The following is a 15,828-nucleotide window of genomic DNA, read 5'->3' on the forward strand; positions in this document are numbered from 1 at the left end:
ATTTCTAGGGCTTCTCCCATGGCATATGAGGTTCCCAGGCTAGGGGTCGAATTGGAGCTGTAGCTGACGGCCTACACCACAGCCACAGCAATGCCAGATCCGAGCTGCGTCTGCAACCTACACCACAGCTCACGGCAACGCCGGATCCTTAACCCACTTAGCAAGGGCAGGTACCGAACCCGCAACCTCATGGTTCCTAGTCGGATTAGTTAATCACTGCGCCACGACGGGAACTGCCCTCTGCAATTTTTAAAAAAAGTTTCAGAAGGACAGGACAGACAGCCCAGAAATAAACCCAAGCACCTATGGTCAACTAATCTACGACAAAGGTGGCAAGAGCCTACAGTGGAGGAAAGACAGTCTCTTCAATAAGGTGCTGGGAAAACTGGACAATGATATGTAAAAGAATGAAATTAAAACACTATCACATACACACAAAAATAAACTCAAAATGGACTAAATTCCTAACCATAAGGCCAGATACTATAAAACTCCAAGAGGAAAACACAGGTAGAATACTGTGACATAAATCGCAGAATTTTCTTGTTTGATCCACCTCCTAGAAATAATGATGATAAAAACAAAAATAAGCCAATTGGACCTAATTGAACTTAAAAGCTTTTGTAGAGCAAAGGAAATCATAAACAAAAGACAACCCACAGAATGGAGAAAATCTTTGTAAACAAAGTGACTGACAAGGGATTAATCTCCAATATATATAAACATTTCCTGGAAATTTATATCAGAAAAACAAGAAAGCCAATATAAAAATGGGCAGATTTAAATAGACATTTCTCCAAAGAAAGATATACAGATGGCAAAAAAAAAAAAAAACCATGAAAAGATGCTCGACACCACAAATTATTAGAGAAATGCAAATCAAAAGTACAATGAGGTATCACCTCACACCAGTTAGAATGGCCATCATCAAAAAGTCTACAAACAATAAATGCTGGAGAGAGGAGAGGGTGTGAAGAAAAGGGAATCTTATTATACTGTTGGTGGGAATGTAAATTGGTGCAACCACTATGGGGGACAGTAATGGAGACTCCTTAAGAAACTAAATACAGAACTACCGTATGATCCAGCAGTCCCACCCCTGGGCATACATCTGGAAAAAACCATAATTTGAAAAGATACATGCACATCAGTGTTCAATGCACCACTGTTTACAATAGCTAAGACATGGAAACAACCTAAATGTCTATCACCAGAAGAATGGATGAAGAAGATGTTGTGCATATATACAATGGAATATTATTCAGACACAAAAAGAATGAAATAATGCCTTTTGAGCAACACAGATGGATCTAGAGATTATGATACTGAGCAAAGTTCAGAGAAAGACAAATATCATATGTTATCACTTATATGTGGGATCCAATAAAAAATAATGCAAAAGAACTTATTTATAAACAAACTAACTCACAGATCTCAAAACCAAATTTTAGGTTACCATAGGCGAAACCACTGCAATAGGGGGAGGGAAGAATTGGGAGGGTGGGAATAACATATACACACTACTGAATAAAATAGATGATTAACAAGAACCTACTGTTTACAACAGGAAAAACCTAAAAACAGTTTATAATAACCTGTATGAGAAGAAAGAAAGGATATACTTATATTTGAGAATGATTCAGTTTGCTGTCCCCCGGAAACTAATACAATATTGTAAGTCAATTTTACTACAATAAAATTAAAAAAAAAAATACAGAGCATAAGGCACTCAGTATACACCACCGGAGACTTTATCCTTTTAGAATCAGAAATCCTTGATCCAGAAAACTCTGCATTGCCAGGGATAGTCCGGAGACTGACATGTCTCCACCACAACCCCATCCCCCCCAAGCTATGCCTCACCTTCCAGAGACGGTTGCGTCGCAAATCACTATTGTAACGTCATCTGGATCACAACTAAGGAATTAAAAATACACAGTCAAACTCACTTGAATTCATAGAGTTAGTTACAAGTAGGCTTCGCTTGGTCAACTGGCTGAGCTCTGAACATCTACTCCGGGAGCTCCCGTCGGGACGCAGTGGAAAGGAATCTGACTAGGAACCCTGAGGTCACAGGTTCGATCCCTGGCCTTGCTCAGCGGGTTAAGGATCCAGCGTTGCTGTGAGCTGTGGTGTAGACTGCAGGCGTGGCTCGGATCCCGCGTTGCTGTGGTTGTGGTACAGGCCGGTGGCTACAGCCCCGATTCGACGCCTAACCTGGGAACCTCCATATGCCGCAGGAGCGGCCCTAGAAATGGCTAAAGGACAAAAAACAAACAAACAAACAACAAGCGAAATAGAGCTGGCCTGACAAGTGCCTGAGGCCTGACAGGCGGCACGCCATACACACCCGCCTCTGTCGCCACCATCCATCGAAACCATCGGGCACCTTCTAGGACCCGTCTCACCAACGAAGGGGCAGAACACACGCCTCTCTCAGCCCATGGTGAAAGGGGTCACAGCAAATGGAAATTCATAGGTAGTCTGAAGAACTGTTTGTGTTCATCAGTCCCCGCTTTCTTTGCCATGTCATCTTTGTCTAGACACCCACAAATTGCAAAGTGACCGCTGCTTTCTTCCTTCAGCACGCCTCACTCTCTCACACGGGCACAGTATCGGATGAGGCACTAACTGGCCAAGAGGGAAGCAGACGAAGAATCACAGGGATGTTTCTGCAGCCCGAGACCCTGAGCAGGTTTCAGAAGGCATCGTGGCCCCGTGGTGAGCCCGTTACAAAAGTCCTCGGACCGGTGCAGTAGGAAGCACTCGGTAAGACTATGCATAAACAAGCCGAAATTAATTAAAACCCAAAGCGAGCCCCCCAAATTAAGCAAAACATGTTTGCTTTGGCTACTCAGGCCCATCGGCCCATCGGCAGAAACGCACACACCCGGGAGCCAGGTCACAGCCAGGAAACGTGTGGAAAGATCACAGCTGAAGAGCAAGCGGCTTTCTGCATTGGTGTATTGAGAATGCGACTGTAATGAAATTACTCTCTAAGGATGTGGTCACATTTTCAAACTAGAATGTTTAAGTGTGATCCATATTTTTAAATGGTGTTTTTCTCTAGATTAGAAGGAACGTATCGTATACCCCTCTCCTTCCAAACGTGTTTTTAGCTTTCTATTGTTCTCCCTCTGCCTCCGAATAAACCCTGTCTTCCCTAGAAGCTGTTTCACCAACCGTTCCCTCCTGTCAAACTTCCCACAAACCTCGTCACATGAATTAGGACAGCGCATGTCTCCATCACGACCATCAAGCTTGGAGAAGTGTCCTCCTTAATTGTACTTTTGTCCTTTTTAGGGCTGCGCCCACGGCACGTGGAGGTTCCCAGGCCAGTTGCCGGTTCGGAGCTAGAGCTGCCAGGCAGGATCTGAGCCACAGGATCTGAGCCACAGCCAGGCAGGACCTGAGCCACACCTGTGCCCTACACCACAAGCGCACGGCAACCCTGGATCCTTAACCCACGGAGCGAGGCCAGGGGTTGAACCCGTGTCCTCGTGAAGACTCGTTGGGTGCGTCACCGCAGAGCCACGGTGGGTGCTCCAAAATGTCTGCTGTTGAGTACCAAGAGATGCAGAAGCATATCATCCGTGATAGTCTACATGCAAAAGCAATGTCATCAATTTATCCGAACAACGAGAACGCCTCCACTAGAAAATATACGTAAAATATACGTACAATATGTAGCAAACATAACAAAGAGCTCACTGGAGGTTTTATCATTTTAGAATCAGAAATCCTTGATCCAGAAAACTCTGCATTGCCAGGGACAGTCCGGAGACTGGCATGGCTCCACCCCATCCCCATCCCCCGCAAGCTATGCCTCACCTTCCAGAGACGGTGGCGTCACATATCACCGCCATAAGGTCATCTGAGTCACTCCTGAGGAATTAGAAATAGACGGTCAAACTCACTTGAACTCATCGAGTTGGTTACAAGTAGGCTTCCCTTGGTCAACTGGCTGAACTCTAAACATCTGCTCGGGGAGCTCCCGTCGGGGCGCAGTGGAAACGAATCCGACTGGGAACCATGAGGTTGCGGCCTTGATTCCTGGCCTCGATCCCTGGGTTAAGGATCTGGCGTTGCTGTGGCTGTGGTGTAGGCGGGCAGCTGTAGCTCCGATTCGACCCCCAGCCAGGGAACCTCCATGTGCTGCAGGTGCGGCCCTGAAAGAGCAAAAACAAGCAAACAAACAAAAATAAACCTCGACTCGGAAATCTGTCACCGGGCAACCTGTATTTTCTCCACAAACAGAGCTTTAGTCTATTGCAACGAAGACCTTAGGTCTGTCGAAAAAGGCTCACAAATCAAGAGACGGCACGCTGGTTGCCCTGACTTCACCACGCAACGGCAGTTTGTAGGTATACGATCTTCCAGCCCCTGTGAATTTCCCCAGGGTCCCGATTCTCACGTCCCTACCCTGCTTCCTTCCTTTGCCTGCATCATGCATTCCTTTCTGGTCCTCGGTGGGGTACAAGTCACTACAAGCCTGAGAGAGACAGGGGCTCCCCTACACGATGGTGGGTTGAGAGCTGGAACAGCAGCCTCAGATGGCAGCAGAACTCTGGAGGGCGAGGGGCAGAACCGAGACCCAAGGAGGGCGGCTCTTCCCTGTCGAGGGCTCCGTGCTCCCCCTGCACGGCTGCTTCCTCCTCCCTCCGCCCCTGGCCCTGTCTCGCAGTCTCACACAGAGACATTCTGATAACTCCCTAAGAGTTTTGGCTGCTAAATACCAACGGTCACCAACACAAACGGATTCGCCCACTTGCAACCTCTTCTTTTGCCCACCGAGCCCTAAATAGAAAGGTACCTACAGGAGCCTACGGTCTTTTCTAGACCCTTCCATCGCCATCACTGCTCCCAACACCTTTCGCCGCCCAGATCAGTCCACTCACCCCTTCTTGGCCGCTCCGTCAGAACGGACCAACGAGGCATCCATGGTTCTGCCAAAGGGTGAAACGGACAAAAAAGAAAGTCAGACACCTTGGAAGGCCATCAGGTTCTCCTTTTCAGGCAGAAGGTTGGGCGATGACAAGTGAGATCATAAAGGAATAACGGCAGAAATGAAGACCCGTTCGTTTCAGGGTGCAGTCTGGGGGGCGGGTGTGCGAATCCACGAGGAGGAGGAGGAGGAAAGGGGAAAGGGAGGGAAGCGTTCCCTGCGAAGGCGCCTTTCTTCTTCCCCACCTTGCCGCCCATTCGCGCACCACGAGATCCGTCTGGGAGGAGCTCCCGTCGGGGCGCAGTGGAAAGGAATCTGACTGGGAACCCTGAGGTCACAGGTTCGATCCCTGGCCTTGCTCAGCGGGTTAAGGATCCAGCGTTGCCGTGAGCTGTGGTGTAGACTGCAGGCGTGGCTCGGATCCCGCGTTGCTGTGGTTGTGGTACAGGCCGGTGGCTACAGCCCCGATTCGACGCCTAACCTGGGAACCTCCATATGCCGCAGGAGCGGCCCTAGAAATGGCTAAAGGACAAAAAACAAACAAACAAACAACAAGCGAAATAGAGCTGGCCTGACAAGTGCCTGAGGCCTGACAGGCGGCACGCCATACACACCCGCCTCTGTCGCCACCATCCATCGAAACCATCGGGCACCTTCTAGGACCCGTCTCACCAACGAAGGGGCAGAACACACGCCTCTCTCAGCCCATGGTGAAAGGGGTCACAGCAAATGGAAATTCATAGGTAGTTTGAAGAACTGTTTGTGTTCATTAGTCCCCCCTTTCTTTGCCATGTCATCTTTGTCTAGACACCCACAAATTGCAAAGTGACCGCTGCTTTCTTCCTTCAGCACGCCTCACTCTCTCACACGGGCACAGTATCGGATGAGGCACTAACTGGCCAAGAGGGAAGCAGACGAAGAATCACAGGGATGTTTCTGCAGCCCGAGACCCTGAGCAGGTTTCAGAAGGTATCGTGGCCCCGTGGTGAGCCCGTTACAAAAGTCCTCGGACCGGTGCAGTAGGAAGCACTCGGTAAGACTATGCATAAACAAGCCGAAATTAATTAAAACCCAAAGCGAGCCCCCCAAATTAAGCAAAACATGTTTGCTTTGGCTACTCAGGCCCATCGGCCCATCGGCAGAAACGCACACACCCGGGAGCCAGGTCACAGCCAGGAAACGTGTGGAAAGATCACAGCTGAAGAGCAAGCGGCTTTCTGCATTGGTGTATTGAGAATGCGACTGTAATGAAATTACTCTCTAAGGATGTGGTCACATTTTCAAACTAGAATGTTTAAGTGTGATCCATATTTTTAAATGGTGTTTTTCTCTAGATTAGAAGGAACGTATCGTATACCCTTCTCCTTCCAAACGTGTTTTTAGCTTTCTATTGTTCTCCCTCTGCCTCCGAATAAACCCTGTCTTCCCAAGAAGCTGTTTCACCGACCGTTCCCTCCTGTCAAACTTCCCACAAACCTCGTCACATGAATTAGGACAGTGCATGTCTCCATCACGACCATCAAGCTTGGAGAAGTGTCCTCCTTAATTTTACTTTTGTTCTTTTTAGGGCTGCGCCCACGGCACGTGGAGGTTCCCAGGCCAGTTGCCGGTTCGGAGCTAGAGCTGCCAGGCAGGATCTGAGCCACAGGATCTGAGCCACAGCCAGGCAGGACCTGAGCCACACCTGTGCCCTACACCACAAGCGCACGGCAACCCTGGATCCTTAACCCACGGAGCGAGGCCAGGGGTTGAACCCGTGTCCTCGTGAAGACTCGTTGGGTGCGTCACCGCGGAGCCACGGTGGGTGCTCCAAAATGTCTTCTGTTGAATACCAAGAGATGCAGAAGCATATCATCCGTGATAGTCTACATGCAAAAGCAATGTCATCAATTTATCCGAACAACGAGAACGCCTCCACTAGAAAATATACGTAAAATATACGTACAATATGTAGCAAACATAACAAAGAGCTCACTGGAGGTTTTATCATTTTAGAATCAGAAATCCTTGATCCAGAAAACTCTGCATTGCCAGGGACAGTCCGGAGACTGGCATGGCTCCACCCCATCCCCATCCCCCGCAAGCTATGCCTCACCTTCCAGAGACGGTGGCGTCACATATCACCGCCATAAGGTCATCTGAGTCACTCCTGAGGAATTAGAAATAGACGGTCAAACTCACTTGAACTCATCGAGTTGGTTACAAGTAGGCTTCCCTTGGTCAACTGGCTGAACTCTAAACATCTGCTCGGGGAGCTCCCGTCGGGGCGCAGTGGAAACGAATCCGACTGGGAACCATGAGGTTGCGGCCTTGATTCCTGGCCTCGATCCCTGGGTTAAGGATCTGGCGTTGCTGTGGCTGTGGTGTAGGCGGGCAGCTGTAGCTCCGATTCGACCCCCAGCCAGGGAACCTCCATGTGCTGCAGGTGCGGCCCTGAAAGAGCAAAAACAAGCAAACAAACAAAAATAAACCTCGACTCGGAAATCTGTCACCGGGCAACCTGTATTTTCTCCACAAACAGAGCTTTAGTCTATTGCAACGAAGACCTTAGGTCTGTCGAAAAAGGCTCACAAATCAAGAGACGGCACGCTGGTTGCCCTGACTTCACCACGCAACGGCAGTTTGTAGGTATACGATCTTCCAGCCCCTGTGAATTTCCCCAGGGTCCCGATTCTCACGTCCCTCCCCTGCTTCCTTCCTTTGCCTGCATCATGCATTCCTTTCTGGTCCTCGGTGGGGTACAAGTCACTACAAGCCTGAGAGAGACAGGGGCTCCCCTACACGATGGTGGGTTGAGAGCTGGAACAGCAGCCTCAGATGGCAGCAGAACTCTGGAGGGCGAGGGGCAGAACCGAGACCCAAGGAGGGCGGCTCTTCCCTGTCGAGGGCTCCGTGCTCCCCCTGCACGGCTGCTTCCTCCTCCCTCCGCCCCTGGCCCTGTCTCGCAGGCTCACACAGAGACATTCTGATAACTCCCTAAGAGTTTTGGCTGCTAAATACCAACGGTCACCAACACAAACGGATTCGCCCACTTGCAACCTCTTCTTTTGCCCACCGAGCCCTAAATAGAAAGGTACCTACAGGAGCCTACGGTCTTTTCTAGACCCTTCCATCGCCATCACTGCTCCCAACACCTTTCGCCGCCCAGATCAGTCCACTCACCCCTTCTTGGCCGCTCCGTCAGAACGGACCAACGAGGCATCCATGGTTCTGCCAAAGGGTGAAACGGACAAAAAAGAAAGTCAGACACCTTGGAAGGCCATCAGGTTCTCCTTTTCAGGCAGAAGGTTGGGCGATGACAAGTGAGATCATAAAGGAATAACGGCAGAAATGAAGACCCGTTCGTTTCAGGGTGCAGTCTGGGGGGCGGGTGTGCGAATCCACGAGGAGGAGGAGGAGGAAAGGGGAAAGGGAGGGAAGCGTTCCCTGCGAAGGCGCCTTTCTTCTTCCCCACCTTGCCGCCCATTCGCGCACCACGAGATCCGTCTGGGAGGAGCTCCCGTCGGGGCGCAGTGGAAAGGAATCTGACTGGGAACCCTGAGGTCACAGGTTCGATCCCTGGCCTTGCTCAGCGGGTTAAGGATCCAGCGTTGCCGTGAGCTGTGGTGTAGACTGCAGGCGTGGCTCGGATCCCGCGTTGCTGTGGTTGTGGTACAGGCCGGTGGCTACAGCCCCGATTCGACGCCTAACCTGGGAACCTCCATATGCTGCTGGTGCCGCCCTAAAAAAAAAAAAAAAAAAGTAAAAAATCAACCTGGGGAACAGAGATTTTCGTACAGGGATAAGGAGGTAGATGCAGTTAATGAACTTTTTCAGGAAAAAAATAAGAATGCCAGAACTTGCATATTCCAATATCACGGAATAGTCCCTCCCACCTTTTGCTAGAGAACCATCGGCAAGCCAATGGTGGCACATGTGATATTTAAAATCTTGTTCCAAACTGAAGGTAGAGCATGTGTTCACAGTGATTCCTTTTCCCCTGATTTATTTCAAAAAAGACATCTGGTTATATTACCCAAAATGAAAACTCCCTACCACCAAATCCCTGGCTTGGCTAATTTCATCTCTGTACAACTCAGTTTCCTCATCAGAAACACAAGACACGTGAAAACACACCCGCACCTGTCAGCCTCACAATATCATGCTGAATAGTCACCACTTCCACAGCTACTCATGGTTTTTAGGTAGCTTGCTTTCATCAGATGTGATGCAAAAATGGCAGTACGTGACAACGATACAAGCTGGTACATATTTTAAATTTCAAAAACACTTCAAGATTCTCAGAGGCATATACGGCCATAATGCTCTGGGAAATCCTGGATTCCTCCCAGACCTACAGAAGTCAAATCCAAGTGTGGATTCCCAGGAAGAACAATAGTAACAGCAACCCTGGGAGGCCCTACACGAGTCCAGCCTTCCTGGTGGGCAGCCTGGGGGCTCCGCAGGCGGAGAAACTAAGACCTCCTCTTGCCTTTCCCCTGAGCGGCTTGCAGACCATCACTGCCTTCTCAGCAGAAACCAGGAGCAACTACCCAGATGTGGTTAGGAAATAGTAGAGCAGCCTCAGGCTAGCCCATGAGAACCTAATGGCAGGGGCTCGAGAGCAGTCCTTGGCCTTCACGCCTCCAGCCCCAGGTGACAGCCTCCTCCGATGCTGCTTTGCTCAGGCGCTTAGAGGAGACACACCCTGACCAGGGAACCTGCCCAGTCACGGCGGTTCATGGTCACTGAGACTCCCTGTGTCCGGGCTCATCACCTCCACTCACGTTCAACTTGCTGAGAAAAACCCAGCCCAGGTCCTAGCTTTCAACTAGGGGGACTATACAACACCCCCCACAAGACAGGACCGTTTTGGAAGTGACAAGGGTGCACTACAGATCATTATGAGGAGACAAGAGCCACAAACTGAGACTGTCCCCAGCAAACCTTCAGCCCTTCCCTGGTACAAGTTATCAAAGGGGCCAATGGCAACACCCTGGACAACAAATACCATCTGAAGCACCTTTGGATGCCACCAACCAAGGTTTCCAGATGAGAAGAAGCACACTTCCAGATAAAAGACGTTGGTGACATGAAATAAGCCAGGAAATCACAAGGAAAATACCCAGCAGGACCTTTCCGATGGAAAAGCCTAATTGTAGAAATAAAGAATCCATTCACGGGATAAAGAGTAGTTTGCATACATGTGCCCAACAAATGAGTGTTGGAAGATGAGATTGATAAACCCCCAGAAAATAGCTGTTTATAAAAAGAGAGAACAGTCCAAAGAAAAGCCAGCTGATACGGGTGATAAAAACGTAACATCTGCATTACAGACATCTAAGAATGAACGAAGAAAACGCTGAAACCTAATCAGGCTAAAATTCCCCCAATTAAAGAAATAGTGCCACAGAAGTGCGCTTTCATCCAGCCCACATTTAAACGGCGTTTACTAAGTACCAGGCACTGTGCTGACGCTTCACGAGTATGGCTCCACCGGGTCCTCATTACATCCCTTGAGAGATTTACCATTACTTATCGTCACCAATTCATAGACCTTCAACATTTGAGCATTTCTAATATGCCCATTTGGACACCACTAACTTCGCTACCAAAGATGCATCCATCGGAGTTCCTGTCATGGCTCAGGGGTTAACGAGTCCGACTAGGAACCATGAGGTTGCGGGCTCGATCCCTGGCCTTGCTCAGTGGGTTAAGGATCCGGCCTTGCCGTGAGCTGTGGTGTAGGGTGCAGCCTTGGCTTGGATCCCGAGTGGCTGTGGCTCTGGCATAGGCCGCCGGCTACAGCTCCGTTTGGACCCCCAGCCTGGGAACCTCCACATGCCGCGGAGAAGTGGCAAAAAGGCAAAAATAAGTAAATTAATAAAATTTAAAAAATAAAACAAAAATCATTGCACCACGATTTTCTTTGTGGTCATTAGTCCTGTTTCAGGTGTTGATGGAGATGGGATAACTGAAAGCCTTGTAGTGACCATCCCTGAGAAATGGTCACCCCCTATGGACAGAACATCCTGCATTAAGGCAACCGGCCACCCCTCGAGGAGAAATTTAAAGGGACCATGACTGGCATGTGCATGTTATGACTGGCACCTTGCCGAAGCTGTGGTGGCTAAGGAAAATATAGACATAAAACAAAGTCTTTAAATTCTGAGTCTGCCCATTTCGTTTGCATACAGTTTACATTTACGATGAAAGAAGGGACACATGTTCTCTATTCTGGTAACCAAATCTGAGAATTATCCTTAAAATTCAGTAAACGTGAATCCTATACTTATGTTTTTGATGCAAAGGAACCAGGAATATAAAGAGTTCTCCTTTTATCTCTGCATGGTATTGTCTTGTGGCTCATTCAGTCCACAATTAATGTAAGAAAAGGAAAAGCATACACGCACGATATACTTAATGTGCTTAAAACACATGAGGAGTTTCCACCGTCGCTGAGCGGTTAATGAACCTGACCAGTATCCATGAGGACTCTGGATACGGGTTCGATGCCTGGCCTTGCTAAGTGGGTTAAGGACCCAGCGTTGCCATGAGCCCATGAGCCGTGGTGTAGGTTGCAGCTGGGGCTCGGATCTTGCGTGGCTGTTGTATAGGCCGGCAGCTACAGCTCTGATTCAGTCCCTCGCCTGGGAACCTCCATGAGCCGTGGGTTTGGCCCTAAAGAGACAAAAGAAACACACACACACACACACACACACACGCTAACCCCCAGTTAGAAAGTCACACAGAGGATTTAACTGGATATGGATCGGCATTTCCTAAGTCTTGGAGCCACAAACAAAACCTCCAACACTTGGCAATTTTATCAAGCGTGTGAAATACGCATTGGGCATTTGCCCTCGGTATTTTGGCTCAAGAAATCGAGGAAAATGTTTCCCGAGTATTCAGTAAAATTAAAGTTTAGCTCAAGTACAGGACACTTTAAAGATTGCCCACGAGTTACACAGGCCTCAGGTGAAACCAACCCGTTTCCAACAAATTTTACATCTTCATCATGAATTCTGTTTCCATCCTGAAATACCCTGTGGCCTAAGTCACAAGGGTGGGAAAGCAAAGCGATGCGACCCTCGACATGTCCCAGGGCAGATTTCACGCAGGAAAACTGGAAGTCACTGGAGAATGAAAGGCATTGCCAAGCACACTGCCGAGTTAGCACCTGGTAATATTAGGTCCACACTGAGGCAGCCAGTGCTACAAAGCCCCTCAACTCTGGGCAAGGAGAGAACCATGAAAACAAACGGAAAAAGAACTTCAAAAGCAGACCAATCTGGGCATCCGTGTTGATTCTGAATTTGGGGATTGGGCCCAGCTACCTGTAAATTCCATTCCTTTAAGGGACACCAGCTCGTGAGCAGTGGCAAGAGGAAGCCCTGTGCTCGGAGGCTACTGCCTCCGTTGCAGAGAGATGCTGGTCCTCAAGAGCCAGGGCGGGGGGAGGGGGGCTCACAAGCCCCGGACCCCCTTACCTGCCGGAAAGCTGCTTTAGCAGAGGCGCTGCATCTCAGAAGGGGCTGGGGCTGCGGGGTGATGGGGCACATTTTGTACAACATTTGGGTACACCTTTTCCTAAGGGGGAGCGAAATTTACTCAAGATCCTGGTAGCAGTTTTCGCTCCTGCTGCCTTTTCAGGCTGTTTCTTTCTTTCCCCATTCATTCTCATTTATAAATATCCCCAAACCACGTCCGTTAAATTAAACCTCAGCCCAATTCCTGGCCAGCCACAAGATTACTGCTAGTTGGTCCTGCCTCGGCTTAGTGCCCCCGCACCCTCCACCCCCATGTCCTTGGGGGTGAGGGGGCTCTGGGAAGTCCCTGGAAGGGAAGAGGAACATTAGTGCTCCCCACAGCTGAGCGCAAGGCAAACCTTCCCGTCCTTGTGGTCCAAGGACCCTCACCCTGTCCCTTCTCCCCCCACCCTCCAGCTGTCCCGCTTCTCACTCTGTGAGACCAATAGGCAACATCGGCCTACGAGAGGGCAGAGGACGGGATTGGAGGACCTTGTCCTGAGGTTCCCGTCCAAGCCTTTACCTGGGCTTGTAACAAGCCAGTACAGGAAATGGAACTCCGTGTCCATGGCAACCGTACACAACAGATTCCAGGTGATCTGAGCAGTTGAACTTGGTTCTGGACCCGCAAGGGCTTAGGAACAGCTGCTGTTGGGAGTTCTAGTCATGGCTCAGTTGTTAACGAACCTGGCTAGCATCCATGAGGACGCGGGTTCGATCCCTGGCCTCACTCTAAGGGTTAAGGATCTGGCATTGCCATGAGCTGTGGTGTGGGTCGCAGACATGGCTCAGATCCTGCATTGCTGTGGCTCTGGCGTAGGCCGGCAGCTACAGCTCCAATTCGACCCCTAGCCTGGGAACCTCCATATGCCGCAGGAGCGGCCCAAGAAATGGCAAAAAGACAACGAAAGAAAGAAAGAAAGAACAGCTGCTGTTCTCTGAGGGGAGTGGGCTCCCAAGATCAAAGGTCCCAGATAATCATCTCAGAGCAGAGTGTCTCCCCCGTTATTTTTTTCTTTTGCATCTAATGGAGGGGAAGCTTCTTACCTACTCCAATTCTGATAAAGCTTACATTAGCTCTTGACTTCCGCCACAGGTTGGAGAGAATTACCAGAGGGCTGGATAATTTTCTGGCTGATATTAACACTGACTAAGACAGGCCAGGTTGATAGAGGCATGAGGAGGCAAAACAAAATTTCATTTCACTCAAGCTACCGTTTCACAGGGTTGAGAAGAAGCAATCAAGTATTAGCTGTAAATAAAGATACACCCATATTCCTGGTAGAGTTAATCCGAAGGTGTAAACAAATACCAAACAAATGAAAACAAGCGCAGAAAACAAAGTTTTAAAAATGTAGGTGGAACTTAGAACTTCTGTTTGGGAATTATAAAAAGTACCCTCAGAAGAGGAATAAAGATCAATTTGACCTTCTGTGTGGCTGTATGTTCTGATGGGGGATAAATGGTCAGTTGATGGTACAGAAAAAAAGAGGCTAAAGCCCCATCTGTTTAGTATGACGTAACTTTGCAAGTTACAAGAAATGAGTCAAACACAGTCACCGACTTCGATGTCAGGTTAACAACCTCGAGGGCAGACCATTTGGAAACGGCCCAGAGGATCCTGCCCTCAAGAAAACCACTTTACCAGAGCCTGCATGGCCTTGGGGAAGGGCCGGAAGACAACCCTATCCCCCCCAGCTGTGTCACATAAGAGGACAGAAAAAAAGACTATTAAGTTCTTCTGAACTCACAGCCCTAGTTTCTATGTTTTAATACTTTGTTGAAAACCGGACCTCTTAGATAATGTAACAACTGGAAATCAGATAATTCCCTTTTCCCAGCGTTTGTTACTGATTTTTCTTAAGGGATCAAGAAACTAAGCTCTCTCTTCTTTGTACAGTATGACCGCTGATGTCAGCTCGGGCAGCGGAGTGGTCAGCTAGTAATTAGGCAGAGACTCCCACAGGTGCCTGGAACCAGTACGAAACTCAGTGGTTAAGCTTCAAGAGAAAGGGGGTGTCTGGCGCTAACGTGTTTCTCTCCTCCCCTCCTGTGCTCAGGCCCTGCCTCTATGGCATCGTCACCCTTCCCCCTACGTTGTCTATACCTCCTCTTTATCCTCACTTCCCCCCTACGAACTCTCTTGCCTAACTTTCCTTTTTCTTTTCCTTTTTTTTTTTTTTTTTTTTTTTTTTGCTTTTTAGGGCTGCACCCGCAGCTTATGGAGATGCCCAGGCCAGGGGTCTAGTCGGAGCTGTAGCTGAAGGCCTACACCACAGCCACAGCCAAGCTGGATCTGAGCTGGATCCGTGACCTACACCACAGCTCATGGCAACGCTAGATCCTTAACCCACTGAGCAAGGCCAGGGATCGAACCTGCAACCTCATGGTTCCTAGTCAGATATGTCTCCTCTCTGCCACAATGGAAACTCCTAACTTCCCTTTTTCTCTTAAACTCTTCCCGCTCCCTTTTCCTCTACCTTTTTGGAATCTATCCCTTTAAAATTAAGGCTGCTGAAAAAGTAAAACATAAAAAATAAAGCCTCCTGAGGATCCAGAGACTAAATTTAATTTCTTCTGTTCCCTGAACGAGAGCTGCACTTTGAGCCACAGCAGAGATTTTCCCAAAGTAATGGAAGACAGACTCAAACTTATCTAGCTGGTTTTTCTGAGTGTCATCAGCTAGTTTATGCGGTTGTCCGTGGAAGCCAGGCCTAACACTGAATAAAAAACTGCCAACTGGGGAAATCCTGAAAGAAATGCAACTGGGAAACTCTTACCGAACCAGGTTCGTTTGCCCCACAACCAGCACTGCAAATGCTGAGACGCCAGGGTTTGCGACAGAGAAAGAAAGGACTTATCCACGCAGCAGCCAAGCAAGAAGACAGAAGAATAAGTCTCAAAGCCATCTCCCCAAAGGCGAGGGGGCTGGGGTATGGGGATCACGGGTAAAGCGACTGGAGACAAGAAAAAGGGGAGGCGATCTTCATTCTACGCAGGCACAAGTCAAAGGCGCTTCAGGGTATGAGCACGCGCAGTTAGAGGGTGGGTGGTCTTAACCAGTCTTCACCAGCTGGAACTCAAACTGGACACAGCTGACTCTAAGCTCCTGAGCAACAACTCAGCAAACCTCTTATTGTTTAGACTCTTGGAGGACAGGCAAGCTTTTGTGAAGATAAAGCAAGTTTCATCAGTGAAAACAGGTTACAGGTGTAATGGATCCAATAATTATCTCCAGTGTCAAAACCAGCCTGCTAATTTACTGCATGATCAGGCTCAACAATCACTAGGTGGCTTCACAGAGCAATTCCTAGGGCTTTTCCAAAGCCTGCTGATTGGAACAAAACGCAGGCTCACGCACAAAAATCGGATGAG

General features: G+C 48.9%; 1 protein-coding gene across 1 annotated transcript in view; it reads right to left on the reverse strand.

The window, feature by feature from the left end:
* Positions 1 to 15,582, reverse strand: part of LOC100625564 (phosphatidylinositol 3,4,5-trisphosphate 3-phosphatase TPTE2) — a 78,198-nt gene extending 62,616 nt beyond the window's left edge. The window contains 6 exon segments of the mRNA XM_021065571.1: positions 1,864 to 1,917; positions 3,832 to 3,885; positions 4,899 to 4,946; positions 7,041 to 7,094; positions 8,108 to 8,155; positions 15,234 to 15,582. Of these exon segments, the coding sequence (XP_020921230.1) occupies positions 1,864 to 1,917; positions 3,832 to 3,885; positions 4,899 to 4,946; positions 7,041 to 7,094; positions 8,108 to 8,151 (254 nt within the window). The 5' untranslated portion in view covers positions 8,152 to 8,155; positions 15,234 to 15,582.

This window comes from Sus scrofa, chromosome 11, assembly GCF_000003025.6.
Source record: "Sus scrofa isolate TJ Tabasco breed Duroc chromosome 11, Sscrofa11.1, whole genome shotgun sequence".
NCBI lineage: Eukaryota > Metazoa > Chordata > Mammalia > Artiodactyla > Suidae > Sus > Sus scrofa.